General features: G+C 46.5%; 1 protein-coding gene across 2 annotated transcripts; it reads right to left on the bottom strand.

The window, feature by feature from the left end:
* Positions 1-15,503: 15,503 nt before the first annotated feature.
* Positions 15,504-23,639, bottom strand: RAB5IF (RAB5 interacting factor). 2 transcript variants are annotated; one of them, XM_006266632.4, is made up of 4 exons: positions 23,439-23,639; positions 21,039-21,142; positions 18,464-18,586; positions 15,504-17,659 (listed from the first exon to the last, which is right to left on the bottom strand). In XM_006266632.4, exons 1-4 carry the CDS (start codon positions 23,568-23,570, stop codon positions 17,587-17,589), a joined length of 432 nt encoding a protein of 143 aa, XP_006266694.1. In that variant the 5' UTR covers positions 23,571-23,639; the 3' UTR covers positions 15,504-17,586. The 2 variants fall into 2 exon arrangements, with proteins under 2 accessions (XP_006266694.1, XP_006266693.1); XM_006266631.4 differs by having other exon boundaries at positions 15,504-17,624; positions 18,457-18,586; positions 23,439-23,627.
* Positions 23,640-24,415: the final 776 nt, after the last annotated feature.

Below are 24,415 nucleotides of genomic sequence, written 5' to 3'. Positions count from 1 at the left end.
GTCCCAGGACCTCTTGGTCAACCTCCTCCTGGCCCTGGCTAAGCTGGTAAGATACACAGGTATCTTACCAGAAAGGAGGCTCTGGCTGCAAGGGTCCCCACAGACTGCAAAGCCCCTTTTCTTTCCCCACTATGTTCCTGTGTCCGGGCAGAGTATCACTGGGCAGTGTCCACTGGTCCTTGGATTCGCTTGGGGGGCATGGGCACTGTCCAAGGTGCCCCTCCCCACCGCCCCCCCGGCATACTACTTATTAATTTTTGACCATCACTCTCATCCCTGTTTCGTTATCATTTGTCCCAGTAACCAGATGTTGTTTTTTCAGCAGCCTCCCTTAGTTTACCTAGTGGGCCTAGCCCTGTGTCATGCGGACACCTGCCCTTTTGCCAACAGAGGGGGACCCTGGCGCACATGTATCTGGAGTGCATCAGGTTGCAACTCCTCCTCTGCCTCCTCCAGAACCTCTTATTGAGGTTCTGGCTGCACTTCTCCACTCACCTGTTTATTTATGCATGCCCTGTCAGTGGCCTCACCAAGTCCCAGGACCTCCTCCTGGCCCTGGCTAAGCTGGCTGTATATCTTGCAAGGAAGAAGGCTCTGGCTAGGAGGACCCCTGGGGAATGTAGGGCCACTTTTCTTTCCCTGGTTCAATCCCATCTCCTGGCAGAGTATCACTGGTCATTGTCCACAGGTTCCTTGGACTCATTTGAGGACCAGTAGGTGCTGTCCATATGCTCTGCTCAGTGCCCCCCCCCCCCCCCGGCACACTAGTTTTAAGCCTCTGACTATCACTCCCATCCCTGTTATGTCTTTATTTGTCCCAAGCAATGTTATTGCCTACCTAACAGCCTCCCTTTCTAAGGGAGGCTTATAGTATTTCCTTGTGGGCACTGACCCAGGGTCTCTAGGCAACAAATAGGCCTGTATCATACAGACACCTGCCCCTTTTGCCTGTACAGGGAGACTGTGTCACATCCCTACCTCGAGTGCACCAGGTTGCAACCCTTCTTCCGCCTCCTCCACAACCTTCTGCTGAGGTTCTGGCTGCTCTATTTCCCTCACCTGTTTATTTATGCACTCCCCATCAGAGGTTGCACCAAGTCCCAGGACCCTCCTGGTCAACCTTTTCCTGGCCTTGGCTAAGGTAGGGGAATATCTCACTAGAAAGGAGACTCTGGCCAGGAGGCCCCCCCAGGGACTTCAGGACAACTTTCCTGTCCCTGGTCCAATCCTGTCTTCAGCCAGTGTATCACTGAGCAGTGTCTACTGACTCCTTGGACTTGTTCGAGTGCCAGTGGGTACTGTCCAGTGTACTCTACTCGGTGTCCCCCCTGGGTGCATCAATGCTTAACATTTGACCATCACTCCTGTCCCCTTTTTCATTATTATTTGTCCCAAGGAATCAGTAACATGTCATTAGTGGCCCACATTACCAAAGGGACTTATCATTTACTTGGTGAGCCTAGGCCCACAATTCCCTTTGACATGTTAAAAGTCCTGTGTCATTCAAACACTTGTCCTTTTTTTCCAACAGAGGGAGACCCTGGTACATACCTACATTGAGTGCACCAGGTTGCAACCCTTCTACCTCCTCCAGAACCTGCTGCTGAGGTTCTAGCTGCACTTCTCCCCGCACCTTTTTTGTTATGCATTTCCCATCCATGGCCCCAATACCTCCTGGTCAATCTCCTCCCCTTGGCTCTGGCCCCCTACAAGACTGGGAAGGAGGCTTTGGCCAGGGAAAACCTGGTAGAGGGTGAGCCGGTCATCTTCTCACTCCTCTGCTCATGTCTCCAGGCAGTTTCACTGGTTGTCATCCACAGGCTCCCTTGACTCATTCAGGGAGCAGTGAGTGTTTGCCGGTTCAGTGACCTCTTCTGGATCCCTTATTATTAACTTATAACCCTTACTCCCATTCCTGTTTTCTTTTTTATTTGTCCCAAGAAATTTGTTGTTGCATTCTCAGTGGCCTCCCTTTTTAAGGGGGGGTTTATAGTTGTTCATGGTGGATCTAGGTCCACATTCCCCAACTGCAGCAAATAGGCCTGTGTCATACAGTGGCAGAGAACAGATGCTGAAAGAAAGAGTCAGCTGGGCATGAGCAGGTTTTTTCTACTATTCCTCTCTCACTTCCAACCTCCAGTATTTAAGATCTAGCTCTGCAGGTGGAAACATAGTCTCATGACTGCTAAGATAAACCATACCAGGACACAGAGAGGATGTACCAGCTGCTCTCTCCAAAGAACTGCATGCAGTAGGTGCTATTACAGCACCTCACCAGAAGATGGTGGGGAGCTGCTACTAGCCTGGTTGCTTTGGGAAACTGGCAGCATAGTCAGTAAAAGCAGGTGATATTAGCTACATATGTACCAGCAGAATTCTACCCCTGATTCCTTCCAGGATAATTTTTTTACTAGATTGGGCTAAATTACCTCAATTTAGGGATTTATAGCTTCTGTCTGTCAGCCCAAGCAGAATTGTCTACCAGGGGAGTGGTGGTCTGTAGTGCTGTGGGTCTTGTATAGAAACTTGCTGTTTAACTGCGTGCTTGTCCCTATATGTGTCCCTCTCTAGGCCAGATCCCAGACCTGCCTCCATCCCTATTATGACAACATGACATTAATGGGATAGAGGTGCTCCCACAGGGCAGTCCGGGATTTCTTCATGGAGTAGTGGAAAACCAGCAGGGCTGCCTCAGACAGTCATTCCCCCCCAAAAAACACATGCAATGCACTTTAGCAGGCTCTGGAGCAAACCCAGAGCATACCAGGCTTGGGTTTTCCTTTGCTAGTAGAGCACTCCATCAGGAACAACTGCCAACATCAAGGCTGGATTAACCCTTTAGTGGGCCCTAGGCAAACAAACTCATGGGCCGCAAGCCAGTCGAGACCTCCCTCCCCACCCCGGCACTGCTGCTCAGGGGGAGTGGGGCTCCATGCCACTGCTAGAAAGCAGACACAGCAAGGCTGGCAGAGGGGAGAAGAAAGGAAGGGAGGTGGACAGGGCTATTTGCCGTAGAGGGAAGGACTGGGGCCCCCCACAGCTCAGGGCCCTAGGTATGTGCCTAGTTTGTCTATGCATTAATCTGGCCCTGGCCAGCATCACTTTCTGGTCCTCAGTCTGGCTCTGGCTGCAGTCAACTTCCCCTCCCACCTCAAGTTGTCAAGTGCATCGTGGACAAACTCAAAAGTCTAACCACTGTCTCCAATAACCCCACAACTTTGATTCCGTATTAAACAGGCTGTTGTCAATGGCACTGTTATGAGCAGGGACACAGAGATGCAGGAGGAAGCCATTTTCAGCACATAGTGCAGGGGTGGGAAAAATACAGCCCACAAGCCAGATCCAGCCCACCAAGGGATTCCATCTGGCTTGTGATGCATCCCTCAGCCCCACCCTGCCCAGGCATGGCGGGCAGCCTGGGCCACAGTGCACGTGGGTAGTCCTGCCACCTCTGGGTACTCATCAGGGCTGAGGCAGTATGGCACAGAAGCCAGACTCAACTTCCTAGCTCCTCCTTCTGTCTGCCACTAACAGTGTTGCCACTGCTGTTGGACCCAGCCCAGATTCCAAAGCATTCTGGTCCATCTGCCCTGCACCAACCACTGTCACCCACTGGACAGAGCAGACAGGTGGCGAGGTCTCCATGGACACCAGCCTGGGACCCCTGAAGGCAGGGTGTGCTCGGCCAGATAGACGGAATAGGGCCGCAGGCAGGTGGGCAGCAGGATGGGTGGGCAGGTCCAGCACTGGGGTCAGGGTCGTGAAGTGATGACAGTCCAGGGCCATGCAGGGAGGAGACCACGGCTCTGTCCTGGGCCCCAGCCCTGCACTGTCACCACCCCAGGATCCTGGCCCTGGCCACCTGTCTTGCTCCCAGATGTTGCTCCCCACCCACCCATGACCCCATCCTATTCTCCCAGAGAAGCACATCCTGCCCCAGGGGGTCCTGAGCCAATCTCCATGGAGACCCCGCCTTCTCCATCCGGTGCCCCTGGATCTATCTAGTAATCTACCACTTAGGGAGTTTTGGTGAGCTGTTGCGAGGGTGGGGGATGGGGGAGGGTGATAACACCTTACCAAAACTCTCTAAGTGGCGCTCCAGCCCAAATAATTGCCCACCCTGACAGTGCCAAGGTCTTTAGGAGCAAGGCAGCCAAGGCCTTTAAGACCTACAGACCCACAGAGCCTGCGACCTGTGCTTTAAGTTCCAGAGCACCATGCACTGACTCTCATAATGGTTGTCATCATCTCAATCTTTGCATGCCTTCGATGCATTAAAGCATCCATTCCCCTCCTGCACTCAGCTCACTCAGGAGAAAACAGCAAAGCTAAATACAAAATAGATTTGGCAACATTTAGAACACATTTTTAATTGACAGACTACCTCTACAGAAGCAGCTTTCTGCTAACTGTCTCTTGTGTCTCTTTAAGGGATGGGGAAGGAAGCAATATTCCATAGTGCAGGCCTCTCCTCAGATTAGCTGTTGGCCTGGCCACATCTCTGGAAGCATTAGCTGTTATAAATCTCAAGCCAATGGGGAAGTTTTCAAGGTGCTATTCTGTAACATACACAGGTACCACCAAGCCTGCTTATTTAAATAGGTATCCAGAAATCAAAGGCCTCAGTCTCTTCCCTACTAGACTTAGTTTCCAGAGGATACAATCACTTGCATACAGTCTGCAGGAGATAGAAAAAAAATATGGAATAGGAGAGCTTGAAGCAAATAAAGTTCCATAGAGCCAGCAATTCACTTAAAAATGCATGTAAGAGATTCACCCACATATTAGCAATACTGCAGCCCTACTAACTTAGTAAGATTCCTAGGCCACAAAGATAATGCTATAAACCAGAGAGACTTCACAACTAGAAGTGCTTTCTGCATTCAGGAGGCAACTCTTCTTCTTTGGTTCTTGGCTTTAGCACCAATCACTTGTGCAATGAGTTTACTTTCCCACACTGACTGCAAATTGGAAAGCCATCTATCAAGGGAATGCTGCACCACTAGCACAAATGGACTGTTCAATTTTCTTTCCTTCCAAATTCGGGGGCTGTCTTCCTTCAGTCACTTGGTGCTAAGACATCTTGTTTACATCCACCGAAAAGGAGATGGAGTTGGCAAGAGTGGCACTTTCTGTAGAAAGAACAATTTCAGTACTCTGTTTTTGGAGTGTCACAACAGGCCAAACATCCCTAGCACAAACAGGTTTAGCTTCCATTAAGTGTGGTGCAAGACGTACTCCTGCCAGCACTGAGCTCAGGGCAGCACTTGAATAGATGCTAGCTGACGGGAAGCAGAAGCAGGTATAAACAGAGTATGAACCTGGAAGGCAGGTAGTGCTATCTCCTACATCTGTCCTGTCTCTTGCTGGTTCTGGGACCCTGTGAGATAACTTCTTAATATAAGTCTTGAACCATTGGCCTGTATTCTATATACTCTAGTCCCCTGCCTCCAAAATAAGTTCACTTACATAATATTACTGCCTGCCACATGGGGGTGATTTTAAATACAGTAACATGTTTAATCCAGGATTAAAACTGAGTAAAAATTTCAACAAATAGTAAAAAAGGAATTTTAGGAGAACCCAAACTGTTGACAAATTCAGACAGAATCTGGTGAACAGGTTGAGCTGGGAAGGGAGAAGGCAGGGTGAAAAGAATGTGCATGGAAGAAGGAAACATTTTCAAATTACAAAGTATTTTTTTTTTACATTTTCCGAATTCCATCAAAATGAAACTTTTCAATGTCTAGTTTTGAGATGATACTCCCTGTTTAAAAGTTGACCTCAAGTAAGAGAAAAAAGGTTAAATAACCCCAAAACAGAAAATAATTTTGCTTTGGGTTGAACAAAACCTTTAAAAAAAAGGTGGACTGTTTTGGACCTCTCTTTCTCCTCCTGGGGCAGTGCAGGGAAGGGGGGAAAGCTAAAGCTGTGCTTCGGTTTAACTCAACTAATTTTCCTTGTCAATCTTTTGCTCATTAAAAAAAACAAAACAAAAAACCCCAAAACATTATTTGCCCTGTTCTCTCCAGCATTTGCCCCACTCCATTCACTTCTGGACACACAGTAAGTCAGATACTCAACTGTATGACTGAGATCATGTAAGCAATCCATGCCTCAATTTTCCCATCCTAATATGGGGTTGCTAATGCAACTTGCCTTGTTTGTATGCTGCTACATGATGCTCCAATGAGACACTAAGATAGCAAGCTCAGTATTGGTTATGATGCAAATCTCCTGCTGTTCAACTAGTTTCAGAGTTTAGTTCATACTGTTCAGCAACCAGAGGTTGCAATAGGCATTCCAGACAGTAAGAACTAAATTGCTAATTAGAGGGTCTCTCACCTCTCAGCTTCTGCTGACCAACTCATAGCACACCCGGGTTCTTTGCAGCCTTTCATTCCCTTCAGATCTCTCTGTGAAACCCTCTTATATTATTTCAAGGAATTCATACAAATTCCCCCAATCTTTCCAGTGGCACAGATTCCATGCCCGCCTTCCTTCCTCCCCTCTAGCCAAGGGTTGTCTTCACATCATCATAACTCTTTGACCTTTAACTTCTTCACCCAGATTATACTTTGTCTGGGAGATTCAGGGTATAAGCAGGTTAAACTCTACCAGAAGGATGAGAAAAAGCTGGTAGATGTCCCTGGGTGCCATGAAGGAGTGGTTTGATCTTTAAACAACTGCAGAGGTGCTCAAAGCAAGTAACAAACAGCGTGGGCTCCACTTCTCCAATTTCCTCCCTTTCGGGTTATCCACTGATCCACTGATCTCCAAATCACCATGGTGTGGCCCATGGGTGCCTCAGACATTCCCTAGCATTTTGAAATGGACTGGGTACATTGTTTCAATATTACTGCACTACATGCATACAGACAAACAGAAGCACCAAAGCTAAGCATTAAAGCCTTTGCACACTTGGCCAGTAAAGTGAGTTTAGAGGCTGTGCAAGGACAGATGAGGAAAGCTTTGAAACTTACCCGGCAGAGGTGCCAGCTCTGGACTCCAAGTGGGAAGAATGGAGAATTTACACTTTGACAAGGCTTCCTGCTCCCAGCTACCTCCCAACCTGAACCAAGGCAGCTTGCTTTATTGGCCCCATAAATATAGACAAAGATAAACAGACACAGGCCAAATTCACCCCTGCTGAAAAAGCATTCACTTCAGTAGTCTTATACTAAATGAACTCTTTACAATCATTTAATTGCTTTAGACCAGTGATTCTCAACCAGGGTTCTGTAGCACCCTCGGGTGTCTTGAGATCCTTTCACAGGTGCCACAGGGTACACATGGTGCTAGTAGGTACACCAACATGATTCACAAGATAAATTCAAAGAGGAATTAATAGTGTTAAAACTGTTATGCCTTATAATCTTTCCAAGTTCTTTGCAACAGAAGAACTGCTCTATTATCTGTAGGTAGTCAAAAAAAGGGGGCGGGGTGGGGCTAAGAGCTGGCATTTGTCAAGGGGTGACCCCAGTCTAACAAAGTTGGGAACCACTGCTTTAGACAGAGCTTCAACATGCTTGAGAACAGCATCTCTAGCTGAGGTCCACTTGGTATTATTATTGTTCATTATAACATGCCTGGCAATGTTGCTCTTCCAAACAGCTCATTACTATGCATTTGCATATAGGCCTTTGCTGTTCTCTTTAATTCTTCCTGGAAAGTGCCACCGTGGAAGGGTTAATTGATTTTACACTTGACTTTCCAGCAGGGCTAAAAGTCGTATCTCTGCCAACTTCCACATACCAACCTTGATGCTTAGTGAAGGGCTGTGGGGTGGGGCCAGGAAAACATTTATTCTTTTCTTGTGATGACTGCCAAGTTGGATGGGAAAAATAATCATGCTTGCTCCCCTTCCATCCAGCCATCTGCTGCTTTGCTGAGACAAAGCTATAGGTCATGTCCCAAGGTGACTTAGTTTGAAGAACGTTTGCTTGATTGGCCTACAGTCTCAGCCTCTCCCATTTGCAAGGGTGGGTGGGTGGGCTGGGAGATGGAACAGAGAGCCAATCAGGGCTGGGGACATCATGGAAATATGCCTCAGAATCAATTCATGCTGCCCACAACTTGGTTCTCAGGACCTGAAAAGGCCTTTATTCTCGCTTTAACTCTGCTTTGCATTGGGTCAGATTTGTCAGCGTCTTCTTGTTTGCAATACTCAAGCACTAACTGAATGCTATACAGAGCATGAATGCTGGACTCCATATTAACTGTCCTTTGTATTTATACTGCCTCTCAATCTAGTATTATAGTACAAGAGAAAAATAGGGACTGTTCCATTTTGCTTGTTTGCTTTAGAGCAGGGATGCTCAATCCCCAGCCTGTGCGCCAAATCCAGCCTGGCACCTTGTTACTTGGCCTGCATGGGGCATCTGCATATCACCTGGGGAGCCTTGTGAGCCATTGTCCTGCATGCTTGGCCCCGAGCCCAGCACACAGAGCCTGGTAGAGGTGGTGTGGTTTGGATCTAGGCTTGCAGGTACTATCCAGCCCACAAAGTGGCCCCATGCTACTCAGTTGCCTTATGGAGCCAAAAGGTTAAGCACCACTGCTTTAGAGTAGTGAAAAGTAATCTCATACTCATATAGGTTCACGCTCCAGCTTGTGCTACCACAACAAGTTGTACTGCCCTTGCCAGTACCCTTTTCACTGGAGGATCTTGCAGCGTTACAGAAATGGATCTAATGTTCCTGCTGTGAGATGCAAGCAAAGGGCAAGGCCAATTTATAAAATGTGGATGTACCAAGGTAAGCACATGCTTAAGATACCAGAACTTTCACAGGTGCTGAGCACTGCAATTTGTGGGCTCAGCAGATGTTTAGTAACAGATTGGGGTGATACTTCAAGTATCAGGCATCCACACTGAACAAAAATGACTTATCCTCAGTCTCTCCATTATCTCAGTTCCAACCTCTCCATTTCCCTCTCTGCTCCAAATCCCAAGTCAGTCACATCACTTCTTCCAGCCAAACACAGGTAGAGCAGAATTCTCTTCTCCTCCAAAGCCCTTTCTGCTGCCACAATCCACAAGCCATGCTTGTTTGTTCCCCCACCTTCATTTCGACTCACAGAGCCAGGTTGATCCCAAACTTCCTCCATCGTATTAAACACTCCCTTCCATTTTCTTCCTTTGCTAACACACTTACCTAAGTAACATCTTCCTAAGGCTGGACGAGGTGAAGTACAGCCTGTGGGCCAGAGCCAGCCTGCCAAGCACTTTTATCCGGCCCATGGAGTCCACCAACAAATTGTGCCCAGCCCAGCTCTTCTGTCAGCGAGGGTGGGAGCGAGGCACCCACATGGACATCTGCCCTCACCAAACATACACTATTGCCTCATTCCCACCCTCGTGGACAGAAGGGTCCCGCCCAGCCCCCACAGGGCTGCTGATGCAGCTGCTAAGCCTCCAGGGACCTGCTCTGCTTCCCTGTTCTCCTGCTGGCTCTGGGCAGCAGTGAGGGAACCGGCGGGGGTGGGGCTGCAGCTGGGCAGCAGTGCAGAGCTTGGGGCTGGGGCTGGTAGCAGCATGCAACCCATGTCCAGGGCGGCGGTGGCAGCATGGAGCTTGGCTGGGCAGAGTGTGGGTGTAAGGGAGGGTGGGAGATGTGGGGACCCCTCCACACTTCCCCATACCGCACAGTCCCAGCAGGCAGTGGCAGAAGCAGCAGGCAGGGCACAGCTCCAGCCAGCGCTCCACATTGCAGTAAGGGCCACAGCCTCGACCGGGCCACCTGTGCAGCACCGGAGAGAAGACCCACACGCTGGAGTTGGCTGCCTCCCCCACCCCCATGGGAAGGCACCTAGGGCTTCCCCCGCCCTGCAGCGCAGCCCCGACAAGGAAGGCAGCAGGCTCCAGCACATGGGGCTTCCCTCCTATGCTGTGTGAGTGCGGGGGCTGCGCATGAGTGTCAAGGAGTGCTGGCAACACAACCAGCCCAGCAGAGGCTGTGCCCCTTGCCACAACATGCACCATGCATGAGGAGGCTCCAATAGAAACACCAGAGGAAGTGGGTAGTCAGAGAACTGCCACCCCCAAGAGGAGACAAAGGGGGGGCTCCTTCCTGTGGGGCACCGAGGGACCCACTTCTTGAGAACTGGCAGAGGCCATGCTCACACAGGACATGGTCATCATGGGTGACTTCAATTACCCAGACATCTCTTGGGGAGAACACTCAGCTAAGTCAGATCGGTCATGTTGTTTCCTGACCTGTATCGAAGTGCTCTACCTGACTCAGGAAGTGCACAGGTCAACCAGATGTAATGCTCTCCTAGACTTGGTCTTGGCCAAAGGAGACGATCTGGTGAGTGACTTGAATATTGAGGGTCCCTGGGTGACAGCAACCACGAAACCATCATGTTCACTGTCCATCGCAAGGCAGGCAAATCAGCTAGTAGAGTTAAGTTTTAGACTTCAAAAAAGTAAATATCAACAGGCTCAGGGCAATAGAAGGGGAAGTGATGAGGGACCAGGGACCAAAGGTGAAATGAGTGCAAGAAGAGTGGTCCTTCCTCAAGGACATGATCCTCGAAGCACAAAAGAAGTCCATTCCCAAGCAGAGGAAAGGTAGCAGAAGGACTGGTAAGCCCTCTTGGCTTAATAGGGATATCATGGTCCTCTTGAAAAAGAAGAAAGAGGCATACAAACAATAGAAGCTTGGGACAGTCCCCAAGGAGGACTATACAACAATGGCCCGCACTTGTAAGCAGCAGATTAGAAAGGCTAAGGCAGTGATGGAATTTAAACTAGCAACAGAAATCAAGAACAATAAGAAGTCCTTCTTTAGGTATGTAGGGGACAGGAGGAAAACAAATGGAAGCATGGGGCCATTGCTTAACTTAACAACTCAGGATAGCTGGTTACCAACACTCAGGAGAAAACTGAACTCCTGGATGACTACTTTGCTTCAGTATTTTAACAGACTAAGGGGAAAATCATACTACATAAGGTTCAGAATGGGCATGGTGGGACTGACCACCTTCCTACGGTTGACTTTGAACTGGTGTGTGATCAGTTAGAAAATTTAGACATTTATAAGTCAGCAGGACTGGATGAACTTCATTCAAGAGTGCTGAAGGAGCTGGCTAAAGTCATCACAGGACTTCTGGCAAAACTCTTCCAAAACTCATGGTGCTTGGGGGAGGTCCTTGAAGACTGGAAGAGGGCCAATGTTGTGCCCATCTTCAAGAAGGGGAGGAGAGAGGACCTGGGCAACTATAGGCCAATTAGCCTAACTTTTATGCCAGGGAAAATCCTGGAAAAATTCATCAAGGAGTCTATGTGCAATACACTTGCAGAAGGTAGGATTCTGAACAAGAGCCAGCATGGCTTCATCATGAGCAGGTCTTGCTTTACCAATCTCAGTTCCTTCTATGGCCAGGTAAGTCGCCACCTGGATAAGAGAGAGGAGGTTGGCATTGTATACATAGACTTCCAAAAGGTCCTTGATCTGGTATCCCATGATGTTCTCACAGGAAAATTGGAGGATTGCAGGCTTAACTGCTGGACAGTTAGGTGAGTATGAAGCTGGCTGCAGGGCAGGACCCAGAGAGTCCTAATGAACGGATCTGTGTCATCCTGGCGAGAGGAGGCCAGTGGTGTCCCTCAGGGGTCCATGCTTGGTCCAATGCTTTTCAACATCTTTATCAATTATTTGGATGTGGGGGTCACTGGCCAAGTTCACAGATGACACCAAGTTATGGGGGAACATGGTCACACTTGAAAATAGGCTGCAGATACAAGCAGACCTAGACAGGCTAGCAAGTTGGGCAGATTGGAACCAGATGAAGTTCAACATTGAGAATTGTAAAGATCTCCATCTGGGGACAAACAATCCCCAACATACTTACAGGTTTGGTGGTGTCAAACTGACTGCTAGCACCACAGCTAAAAGGGACCTCGGGGTAATAATAGGCCATAGTATGCACATGAGGTGTCAGAGCGATGCTGTAGCCAGCCGGGCAAACAATATTCTGACATGCATCAACTGATGCATCTCAAGCAAAACCAAGGAAGTGATTCTTCTGCCTTACTCATCATTGGTGAGACCACAGCTGGAGTACTGCATCCAGTTCTGAGTGCCACAGTTCAACAAGGACATGGAAAAGCTTGATAGAGTCCAGAGGCAGGCCACCCATATGATCAGAGATTTGCAAGGCAAGCCATACAAGGAAAGGCTGAGGGACTTGGGCCTTTTCAGCCTAAAAAAAAGAAGGCTGAGAGGGGTCTTGGTAGCAACTTACTGTTATATTAGGAGTATACATCAAGGGCTTGGTCAACAACTGTTCACCAGGGCACCCTTGGGGAAAACCAGGAGTATTTGTTCCATGGCTATTTGTCCCCTAGCACACCCCTTCACACACACTCCAGCATGCAACAAAGTGACCTGGGTGGGGTAGGGGAAGCTGGGGTCAGCACTTGTGCTGGCCCTACCAGTCTTACCTGGGGTCCTGCCTCCTAGGGCAGCAGTGGTGCTAAGCCAACCACTTAGAGCCTGGCCAGCCAGGCTCATTCCAGGTGGCGCACACTACTGCCACATGCACCACACCACTTTTTTTAGTGGTGTATTTTTTGACACCAGGATCTCCTGGTGTCAAAAATGCACTGCAAATTAACAGTGCAGCAAACAGGTGCATGTGTAGCACATGCAGTTTACAGTGCCTCAAACAGGTTTGAGGTGCCACAAACCACACATGCATGCTTGTTGGGATGCACCCAAAGGTGTTATGAGATCAGACAAAAGGTACACTCAGAGACTGAAAACTGATTAAAAAGGTACAAAACAAAGGGTAAGGCTAAATGGTCATTTTGCACAATGGAAGAAATTAAATAGTGGGATGACTCAGGGATCCGCGCTTGGGCCTGTGGTGTTCAATGTGTTCATAAATTATCAGGGAAAAGAGGGGAAAAAATAATAATACTAATAAAGTAACAAAGTTTGCAGATGATACAAATTTATTCCAGGTAGTCAAACCCAAAACTGATCTCTCAAAGCTAAGCAAGTAGGCAATAAAGTGGCAAATGAAATTTAACACAGGTAAGTACAAAGTTAAGCACATGGGGAAAAATTAACTCTAAACTAAACACAGCCAGTGATGGGCTCTGTATCAACTGTCACCACTCAGGAAAGTGATTTTGGGAGTCATTGCAAAGCATTCTTAAAAACAAAGATTAGCTCAACATGGTGTCCTAGTTAAAAAGACCAGTAATGTTTTAGGAATCATTAGGAAAGGAACTGAAAGCATTCTGCCATTATATGGAATCTAGGTATCTTGAATACTGTATGTGATTCACCTCATCTCAAGGACATACTGCAACTAGAAAAACTGCAGACAAAGATGATCAGGGGGTATAAAATGTCTTCTAGGTAAGGAAAGAGTCCAGAGGACAGCCATGCGAGTGATCAGAGAGCAAGAAAACAGGCCTTATGATGAGAGGCTGAGAGCTACGGGACTCTTCAACCTAGAAAAGCACAGGCCATGGGGGGACCTGGTGGCTGCCTGTAAGTGTATAAGGGGTATACATCAGGATCTGGGGGAACATCTGCTCACTAGCACTCCCATGGGATGACAAGGTCAAACAATCACAAACTTCTCCAAGACCATTTCAGGCTGGACATAAGGAAGAACTTCTTTACAGTCCGAGCCCCCAAGGCCTGGAACAGACTGGCGCCAGAGGTGGTGCATGCACCTACTCTGGACTCATTTAAGAGTCAATTGGACATTTATCTTGCTGGGATCCTGTGACCTCAGCTGACTTTCTACCCCTGGGGTAGGGGGCTGGACTTGATCTTCCAAGGTCCCTTCCAGCCCTAAATGTCTATGAATCTATAAAAGAATGAAAATGCTGGGACTCCTCATCTAAGGAAAGGAGACATCTAGGTTGGGGGTGGAGGCAGAGGAGCATGATGGGAAATGAGAGATCTATAAAATCACAAATGCCGTGAAAAAACACATTTATTATGTTTCCAAACAAGAATGAAGGTGCATCCAATGAAATGGTCAGGCAGGTTTAAAACAAACAATATTCTGGTAGGGGTATGTGGGAAGCTAGTAAATCTAGAAGGGATACCCGATAAGAAACAGCTTGGGAACCTCTGCTCTAAAGCACCCACAACTTGCCACTATCAGATTGGACTGCACTAATGACTTTTGGTCTGATGCAGTAGGGCACTTATGTTCTTAAGGCAGGGGCAGGCAATTATTTTGGATGGAGGGCCACTTACTGAGTTGTGGCAAGCCATTGAGGACTGCAAGACAGGTAGCCAGGGGCAAATAAATATTAATTTTCTAAATTTTTTAGGGGCCCCACAGGCCAGATAGAATGGCCTGGCGTGCCACATCCAGCCCACGGGTCGCATTTTGCCTACCCGTCTTAACTGTGTTGCATGGTCAAACATACGCAAACCTTACTTCCTACCAAATACCAATTTTAGGTCACCCAGTATATTATTAATAATTTTTTGGCTTTTGAGCTGAGCTTTATGGGACAGACACCATGTACAAGTTGAATGGCAAGGTTCCAGTTACTGACACTGAAATTTCCTTTTAGCTCATTTTCTGATACCCTCTGAAGGCAGGAGCTAGCTTGTTCTGCTGTCTCTGCGAAGTCCTGCCTCACCATTGCTGCTGGCAATTCCAAAGGGAAATATAACTTAGTTTCAGCCACCAAAACCACTTAAAGCAAAAAAGGCCATGAAGGCCACAAAAGCTGGAAACAGTACTTTTTCCTAGAAAAAAAAAAAAAGAAACAGTGGTCACTTCCCCTCTTCTCTAGGAAGGAGGATGGACCAATCTTTAGGGTAGCAGCCTGGGACACAGGATATCCAGATTCAACTTCCTGTTCTAAAATAGACTTCCTGAATGACCTTGGGCAAATCACACTGTCAATTCCCCATCTCTAAAATGGGGATAAGCTGTTGTGAAGATCTACAAGTCCCTTCTACTCATATATAGTGTGTATAGAGTAGCAGCAACTGGATATTGATTGCTATATACTTTTATTTATTTTTTATGTATTAAAAACTGAAATGCTAAGAGACTATGGTTTCACCCATTCCAATCATAAAGTAAGAAAGTGGGTAGAGTTCTTTGAAGCTCCTGATCTCCACCTAGGAAAGTAAGGGGCAGTAGTTTTCAGGACACAAAATTCATAATAGTGTATGGCAATCACAGTTTGCACCAGTTTAAGTACTCTTTAAGAACCCAGTCCACATAAGTTCCTACAGTCCATCTAAGTCCAACTGTGAAGTGATGTCAGTACAAGAACCTGTGATCTACATGGTCAAAGCCCTACAGACAGGAAAATAGTCAGTTTTCTTGTTCACGTTTCTGTGATGAGGTTTACAATGCCAGCTACTGCTTCCAAAAATGTACTCTTTAGGACAGTAGGTTTCAAACCTGCAAGATTCAGGATTACCAGTCACAAGTAAGGGCATTAAAGTACCCAGCACTTTAAAATAATAAGACGACAGAAAATATAGGAGCCAAACAACTGCTTATTTGAGTGACATTTATTAGAAAGCTTTTGAGCATACAATAGTTCATGTTATTGGTGGGTCAGGATAACTAAGCAAATGTAAATTGGGTCAATAGTAAAGAATAATTTAAAACTAGTGGGCAGGGCATTTTTCAAGAAAAATTAATTCTCTTAAACTAGTGGAGGAGGAAAGTCAGATGTAAAAACTGATTGAATTAGAGTAACAAATTTAGGAGTTTACATTGGAGTTCATCCACTTAACTGGCAACTCAGATGTGCAATAGTAGCAAATTCCTGCTACTCTTTTCTTAGGGTACTTGGGTCTATGCCTTCCAGTACCCAGAATACATACCCCTTCCCCATATTATAATTGGCAGAAAGTGCACAATGAATGAAAGCCTTTACTAAGGAGACCTAAACCAGCACCTAAAGTAGTTATTTAGGTGCAGTTTACATACACACGTATGAAAAACAGGCTCTTGATCTTTCAGGAACTGGAACATGAAACCAGTACAGGATCTCAAGAAGAGCATATTAAAACTCAATCAAGTTCTCACCATAAGGCAACCTTGGTATAGAACAGGGGTCAGCAACATTTTTGAAGAGCGTACCAAAACACCTGCAACCTCAACGTGTAAGATGTTGCTTTGCCAGAGGCAGATGGCAGGGGGGCTACAATAGGCCTGATCCTTGTTGTGGCAGCTTAGCCCCAGCCCCTTCCCTGCCATCCACCCCGAGGTGCATATGCCAAGCAAAATGCCTTTGTGTGCCATGCTCTGGCACACATGCCAGGGCTTGCCTACCCCAGATATAAATCCTTCCTCCAGTTTACTTGAACTATAGATTAAAACAACACATTCTGCAGGCAGCTAGACCACAGGGTGGCACTTCCTGACAGTAACTGTAGACAGCAATGTGTGTTTTACTTCTGTAAATACAGCTTTTTGAAAGATATGTACTTAACTATTTTAGAGAAGCAGATACCACCACCCCCATGCACATCTGTAGTAAGCTGCCAAAGCAATTATAAACTAATGCAATCTCTTGGCTGCTATCCAGCTTAGAGGTTGTCTTCACCACCAAGAGACCAATACCAAAGTCTGGAGGCATCTATTCATACGAAAACACTCATAACTTAATAGTTCTGCATCTACATTAGCTGCCTCAATTGTGTTTATTTTTAGTCTCCTGCACTTATCAATGAGGAGAATTTGAATCCTGTTGAATTCTTCATTCTTTATAAAAAGTTAAGATTTTAAGCAGTTAAATTCTGACATTTAAAAGTAAGCCTCTGGAATTATTTTTCCATCTAGGCTACTGGACTGAGGTAGACTCCAGGAACTGAGTTAGTAGCCATCTTGGACAAAAGAAATGCATCATAGTTTCTAAGCATGATAAATACTGTTCACAAGTTAAACATTCACATACCAGATACATTATAATTTTCCCCAGCAATTTTTTTTTAGTCTAGGTCTTTAACAAAAAGCATTTGAAAATCCTGGTGATCAAAGAATCCCCAAACAAACAAAAAAGTTAAAAATAGTAAAAAATATAGTCAATTTACTCAAATAAAATCAAATTTTTAATTTTCTTAAAACATGCCGAGAGTAACCACTGGACTCCCTGTATTGAATGCTATAGTGTTCTCCTGCTAATAAGTACCTTGAAATGACTCTATTAAAATTGCAGGTCTGAAGGAATACAATGGAAGACAAGTCACAATTTAATGACAGATTTCATCCGGAGGGCAAGATGATTTACACAAATTAAATTAACAGATTCTCCCATTAACATACATGACTTTGTTAAAGATACTGGATTAAGTTAAGAAGAAAGTTCAGAAGTTGAACAGTCTCGAACCACTTTCCAAAATTTCAATGGCTTTTTAAAAGTTCCAATAAGCAACACTTGTACAAAACTGAGATGCACTGGCTTCTCCGTGAGAAGAGCTGAGGCTCTTCTCAGGCTCCTTGGACCACTGGTATGAAAGGTGGCTGATTTTACTTCCCCCCCTCCCAGTCCACTAGAGGTTGTGATTTATTAAAATGTTCTTGGACTTATTGAAGACTGGTTTGGCAGACAAAGGCTGCAGACTGTGTCAATCATAGTGGATGGCAGTGTAGAAGATTATCCAAACAACCTGAAGAGAAGACAGAAGAGAAGAAAGGAAGGTTACTCAGGCCCCTATGGAAAGGTTTCAGCAATCAGCATTCCCCAAACTGTGCTAGCAGAGCAAGACACATCACTTCAGAGGCAAGATGGAACTTCATGGGGAAATAATTTTTACCATCAAATCAAATACAGCGTGCACCAAAAGCACTCTCTACTTGACTGAAGACGAATCTCTAGCTTTAATGTCACCAGAGGAAACTAACACATTAGAAACTGGTGTGGAACTTCTGGCTAGCTTACCAGGCATCCTGACCTCCACAAACACAGCCCCAGCTAAAATGACACCAAAACACATGTTCTCACTTCAAGATAGCCAGTACTGAGATCTCAAATGTGTTGAGAGAGATGAGATAACAGGAGGGGAGGGAAGAGAAAGAAATCATTTTTAAACTGCAGTGTACAGTGATAGGACAGGTCTTAAAGACAAGAGCAAAACTTGGTGCAATAAGCAACAGTGCTCTAGATGAAACTTTGGTGGAGATGGGAAGCAGATTTTAAAAATAAAATTGCTCTTCTCATAGATCTATGGGGAGAGTGGACAGGAGATGGGGAAGACTTGAGTTCACTGACATTACAGCTGCAGTTTCACACCTTTAGCTCTCCCTGACCCGAATTCCATGAAATATTCCTAGTCACTTACATCTCATTAGTCTACAAGTAGGGATAGCCTATCTTCATGCTCAATCCTACTTATTAGCTGGTAGATAACTATCTCCCCACTCATGATACAGCCCTTCTAATTCTTGTTTAAACATAAGCAAATCCAACAAAGTATCAGAAAATGGAGCAAAAGGAATTACCAGAAACAGTGCAAAAGATGTCATAAATCCTTCTTTCGTTAGCTCCCACGTGCCTCCGTACTCCTCCTCATCTATCTGCTGGAAACTACTAAAATAGAGGTACAGGACTCCAGCATTGATCAGGCAGAATCTGTGAAGAAAACAGATTAGAAGCAATCATTCACAATGACAAGATAAGAGTCATCTCTGCTATAATTAAGATTATCGCTGAGGAGTAGGACACTGTCCCTATGCCCCAGCTTAGTAGAAGCTCCTGCTGAGAGATTTTTTGCCTCCTGAAGAGAAAGCACAGAAAAGCAATTCTTCACAGTGCAAGTAATGTTAAATCTAGAAACTACCCACTCTCCCTCACAGTTAGGATTGCACTGCCTAATAGCAGATAGAGTATTTCCATTTTGACTTGATACAGTTATACCATACCAGTTAAATCATAGAAAGGTAGGGCTGGAAGGGACCTCAAGAGGTCATCCAATCCAACTCCCTGCTCAAGGCAGAATCATCCCTGTTCAAACCATCCTAGACAAGTGCTCATCTAATCTGTTCATAGGAAGACCACAAAGCAGTTAAAACCGAAGGACTGTGATACTTTAGACTTGAGAAACAATCATGATAAGATGCTAGACTCCTCAAGTACATTTAGTAAACTCCGCTATCCATTAGTAGATTTTATCTTGCCTGAGGGTCTCATCTTCTAGTGGCTTGTGGCCCCATTTTAAGCTGCTAAACTAGTGTAAAGGTTGATTGGTAGAGATAAGGTCCTCCCTTCGCCAGGTGGACCCTAAATCCTGGTGCAAAAAAAGAGAAAGGGCATGAATAGGTCAGAGGAAGGAGCTGGCACAGTCATGGCAGACTTGTGTCCTAGCACCTCTGTGTCCCTATAAACCCCCCTAGCATCACTACAGCAAAAGTACATCTTGGAGCAACCAAGAATATTACCCTAGTCTGTGCCAAGGATCATACCAACCTCTGTATAGGCAATGCAAAAATAACTGCATCTTTCTCCTCCCTCAACTCCAAAGTGGAGTTAAGTTTGATCCCAAGAGACTCAGAATTAAGCCAACCTGGGTCTTGCCTTTGAAATATAACACACATCTTTTTTTATATAATATAAAGCATTGCTTAGGTTTACCAGCTTTGATATGGGACTGAAAAACTCACCAGTGGTTAACACAGGGCATCTCCTTGCCCTAGACCATTTATATCTATCGAATAAATGTTTTCAGTAAGTGTTTCTAGCCTTTATGGCTATGAAATCCATCCCCAAGATGCAAGTGGATGCAGTTTTTTTTCCAGGCTACAGACAGCAGGTTATGTCTTTGCTGCAGCTTGGGCAGTTTCACTGCTACTGTTTTGAACCATGACCTGAATTTGTTGAGAATCCTGAGTTTCATATGAGTGTCGCTAGGGAAAATTATGAGAAGTAGTCAATTAGGAAATGCAAACCTGTTTATTAAAAACAAAAAACAAAAAACTAAGCTACTTTTCTTTTCTTCGTAAAGGAAAACAATTGAGACCTTTTTGCAACAGTTGGGATGTTCTGAGAAATGGAAGGAAACAAAAAAAACACCCTTTTTATTGTCACCACTTAGAAGAGTATAGAGGTTTTAAACTGGAAGATATCTATCACAAACAGATACGGAGTCCTAAAGCAGGTCACAGGGAAACTCCAACAGATACCACATTAGTGTCCTTCAAGGACTGAGGTATAACAATGGCAAAGGGCTGGTACTGCACTTTTTCCTGGAGCATTGCCCCCATGTTTCATTTCCACCTTCACCTCTGGGTGGCAGGCTTAGTCTGCTAACTCGTAAGTGGCTGCTAAGTTTACAAATCCTGTTACAACATTTTATAATTTGAATACATTCATTTACAGTGCTAATAAAATGGACAAGCATCCCACATAAATGAACATTTGGGAGGTTTTACATATACATTTACCCAGAGAACTTCATGAAGTTATCTAGTTTACAGGACCTTTCTCCTGTTATTATTTTAAGTAGAGTGTTTGACCAAAACGTATCTTTCGTGACATGGAGGAAACAGATGCACCAGCATAACCTTTTGTTCATTTGTTCCAGATTACAATCTTTTTGTATTTCTCCCTCTTGAATACATCAGGGGCGGACTGGGGAGGGGAGGGGAGGAAGGGGGGCACAGGGAGGAGAGAAGGAACTGTAACAAATCCATTTTACAAGAGTTCTTATCCTGGAGGCCATGACCACCCTGCCTTTCCCATGAAGTTCCCTACTGTGTAGCATGGAAAAATATTGACAATTACTGTTCCAAAAGACAAATATGGCCATTTACCATGTCAAATGGAGACACTTTTATTTTTAAACGCCAAAATAAGAGCTGTTCAGAATGTGTGGGGTATGCGAAGACTGTTAGATGCCAATTGGCTGATGTGGTCAGAGATGCATCATGGCAAACTATAACAGGAAATATGATGCTACATAAAAAAAATATGTAAGACTTTGAGTGCCTATATAGCACTCCACTGCTTTGCTGTATTAAAGCAAACTAGAAATATCGAACCCTTAGTATGAAAAAGTACATGACAAGTAAAAGAAAATAAACCTTACATTGCTATTCCCACAAACCCCTTCAGTGGAACTATGCCCCAGATGATTCCCAAAATAACGGCAATGATCTGTCGGAACCAGTAGATCACATCTAAAAACTCATCCTGAGGAGAGAAAAAGAGTAGTTAGGTGTAAAACGTCAAACATTTTTGGTGGCAAAAAGTTATAAACAAAATGCAGCTTAATGTTCACCTCCCCCCACCCCCAAAGGAAGAAAAAAAAAAATCAAAAAAATCAAGGTTCTGAACACAAGCGTATTTTAAAACAACAACGCATACAGTATTCAAAAGCAGCTAAAAGTAAGAAATGTACCCTAGTCCTCTCTCATTTCTAAATTCTGTCTTAATTCTGGATTGTTCCTCCCTCTTAGAGGCCCCTCACAACAATGAATTTATTCAGTCTTTTTGTTTTTTAAAATGAAATATAAGTAAAATGTTATATGTAAAAAAAATAAATGGTATGTTCCCCATCACCTGCTAACAAACATTGTGAGCAATTCAGCACTTCCAAGCAATTTCAAACACCACAGAACTCAGAGATAAAATATTTCCTTACTGATAGTATTTTAACTGCATTGCAATGTGTTTGTTAAAAAGATATTAAATTAAAAGGAAATAAACAAAAAAAAAATCAAGGTCACTGAACGTTCAATTTTACGCTAAAATGTAATGTATTTAGCAATCCTGCTGTGTATATTTAGAGCTGTACCTGAATATACAAATGACAACACTGTGCAACTGTTTATTCCTATTTTCCCTGTGGAGCCTAGTGAAGGTGAATTCTAGTGTAAATCACATTGCAAATTAAATTTCATTTCTGCTGTCATACAGGTTTGCAACCTCCCTGACAATCTAAACCTACTGGCACAACCCAGGACAGCATCTGGCTTTCAGAACCATTACAACGGAACATGTAATGCTGTTTGTTTCCTCACTACATTGTTCATTTATGCCAAAGGAATAAGAAATAACATTAAGCCCCATTCACTCACTGATTTTATACAGAAGTTAATCATTTGACTAGAGCATTAAAATGTTTCTCACTCAATCCAGGTTCACCCATATGGAGGGATTGCATTATTTTTTTAAATAGGCATTTACCCATTTAAAAAATAGTCAGGTAACTCAACTGTAGCAGTATTTACAGAAACTCAAATTTCTTTGCAGTGTTGGCCAGACACCTAAGCAGACAGTGGAAGAAGGCTTTTTATTTGCATGACAGCTAAAAGCCAGCAGCCAACACTGGAAACAAGCTTCTGACCTTCCAACTGCTGTTTATTTATTACAACAAAAGATTAGAAGTCGGAGCAAAAGCACAAGTTGTCACAACTCTAGCTGCAAAAGCACAAGTTGTCACAACTCTGCTAAAAAAAAAAAAAAAAGCCAGAGCTCTCTCTTTCAAGGGTAGTATTTATGGGTTTTTGTTTTTAATAACTTAAAAAAAATTAAGTTTAGATCCATTCAAATAGAAGGCCCAGTAGCAGTATTGACAAAATGTCACCAAGGCTTCTTGGTGACATTTATACATTCCTAAATCATATAATTTTATGAGACTGAGCATCCCTGCATACTTCAGAGAAAAGAAACACCCTGACATATGGGGACAAGCCTGCATCGCTCACATGCTGCTCATGTCTGGAAGATTATAGCTCTGAGCTTGTAAACACTTATGCAAGTACTTAACTTTATGCATGCAGGCACTTCTAATGACTTCAGTGGGACTATTCTTGTGCTTCAAGTCGAGCACATAGAGGCACCTTTGCAGAATCCAAGCCTTAGTGTGTCGGATTTTTTTTTAGAGGGAAACTATGGAGGAGCATCACAGCCGATGGGCGAGCAGCCAGGCTATCGCTTGTGACATGCAAAAAACTGCTGAAGAGAAAAGTTAAGCAGCAGGGCTGGAGAGGCTTTGTCTATCACACCAGTCCAGCTGCCCTGCTGCCTGGACAGCTTGTGTACACCCTGGTCCCCAGCAAGAAATAACTAAGGTCTGGACATCTCTGAGCTTCCTCCTAGCTCTAGCTTCGGGTTTTTTGGCCACCCAGAAATTTGAGTTCATCTTCAAAGTAGAACCAATCGGCTCAAAGCTGCTTGGTTACCGCGGTGCGTAGCCAAGCGCAGCGCCAGCCGCCGCCGCCCCATAGCCCCCCCGCGCGCCGGCAGGAGGCGCGAGGCTGCTCCGCGGCCAGGCGCGCTGCGAGAGCTCGGGGCAGCTGCAGCGGCCGGACGTGGGCTCGGCAGGCGCCCCACGAGCGGGGCGGGGGCCCGGCTGGCGGCCACGGGCAGCGCGGCCCCCGAGCGAGGGGTGCGGAGCCGGGCGGGTCGGGGCCGGGGCCGGGGCCTGGGCTCGGGGCGGCGGGACGCGCCCGCGGGACACACGCTCCCCACCCGCCCCCCGCACCTTGTCGTCCCAGGACGAGTCGCTCCGCAGCGCCTTGCCCCACGCCGAGCCCCGCAGCGCGCCGCCGCCGTTGGCCACCGGGTGCGGCTGCGAGTGCAGCGCCAGGTCCTCCCTCCGCCGCCCGCCGCTCATCCTCCCCGGCCGCGCCGCTCCGCGCCCGCAGTCACTGCCCGGAAGCGGCCCGCGCCGCGTCACCGGCGGCTCTCCCGCCTCGGCCAATCGCGCCACTCCGTGCGCGGGAGGGGCGGGGTCCAAGCCACCGCTCTCCCTATTGCCTGGTGGGGGGCGTGGCGAGCCCGCCCCTCACCTATCTACGGCAGGGGGCAGGGGCCCTCCCGAAAAGCGTTGCTGATATTCTCCGGAGCGCTGGGAGAGTGGGGGATGGACTGGCTGCGCTGGGTCGGCGCCCACGGCTCATGCGCGGGTTGAAGAATCCGGAGCGTTTCGCCCTGCGCCTGCCCCGCCCTGCCCACAGGAAGCACCGAGCGCCCCGGCCCGGGGCACGGCTCCCGGCTCCCGTAGGGGGAGTGTCGCCTCCTGTCGCGGCCGCCCCGTGGGGGCTGCGCCCGGACCCCTGCGCTCTCCAGCCCGGCGCCTCGCGGGACCGCTCGCCTCTGGCCTGAGCCTGGGCCCCGGGCGGCAGCAGCCCGGCCGCGTGCGCGGGGAGGGCTCCCGCGGCGGCCTGGACACACGTGCAGGGTCCCGTTCCGCGCGGGCCCGTCCCCCTGCAGCCTCCCGGCGCCTCGCGCGATGCCCGCGGCGGCTGGGACGGGGAGTGGGGGGGGAGCTCCACCTGTTTAGACCCGACGCCCCCTTGACAAATGCAGGTGCTTCATGTTCAGTGGGGTGCCGAGTACGGAAAAGTAACAGCGAGTCCCTTGTTGCAAAGGCCTGGCAGCGCGGGGCGGCTTCGCACTCTGGCTTCCTCTGGGAAATCTCCGGGTTTACCTTGGGAGTCACGTCCACACACCGAAGTG

This window comes from Alligator mississippiensis, chromosome 9 (assembly GCF_030867095.1).
Source record: "Alligator mississippiensis isolate rAllMis1 chromosome 9, rAllMis1, whole genome shotgun sequence".
Lineage (NCBI taxonomy): Eukaryota > Metazoa > Chordata > Crocodylia > Alligatoridae > Alligator > Alligator mississippiensis.
This window is presented reverse-complemented; position numbering and strand designations above follow the sequence as displayed.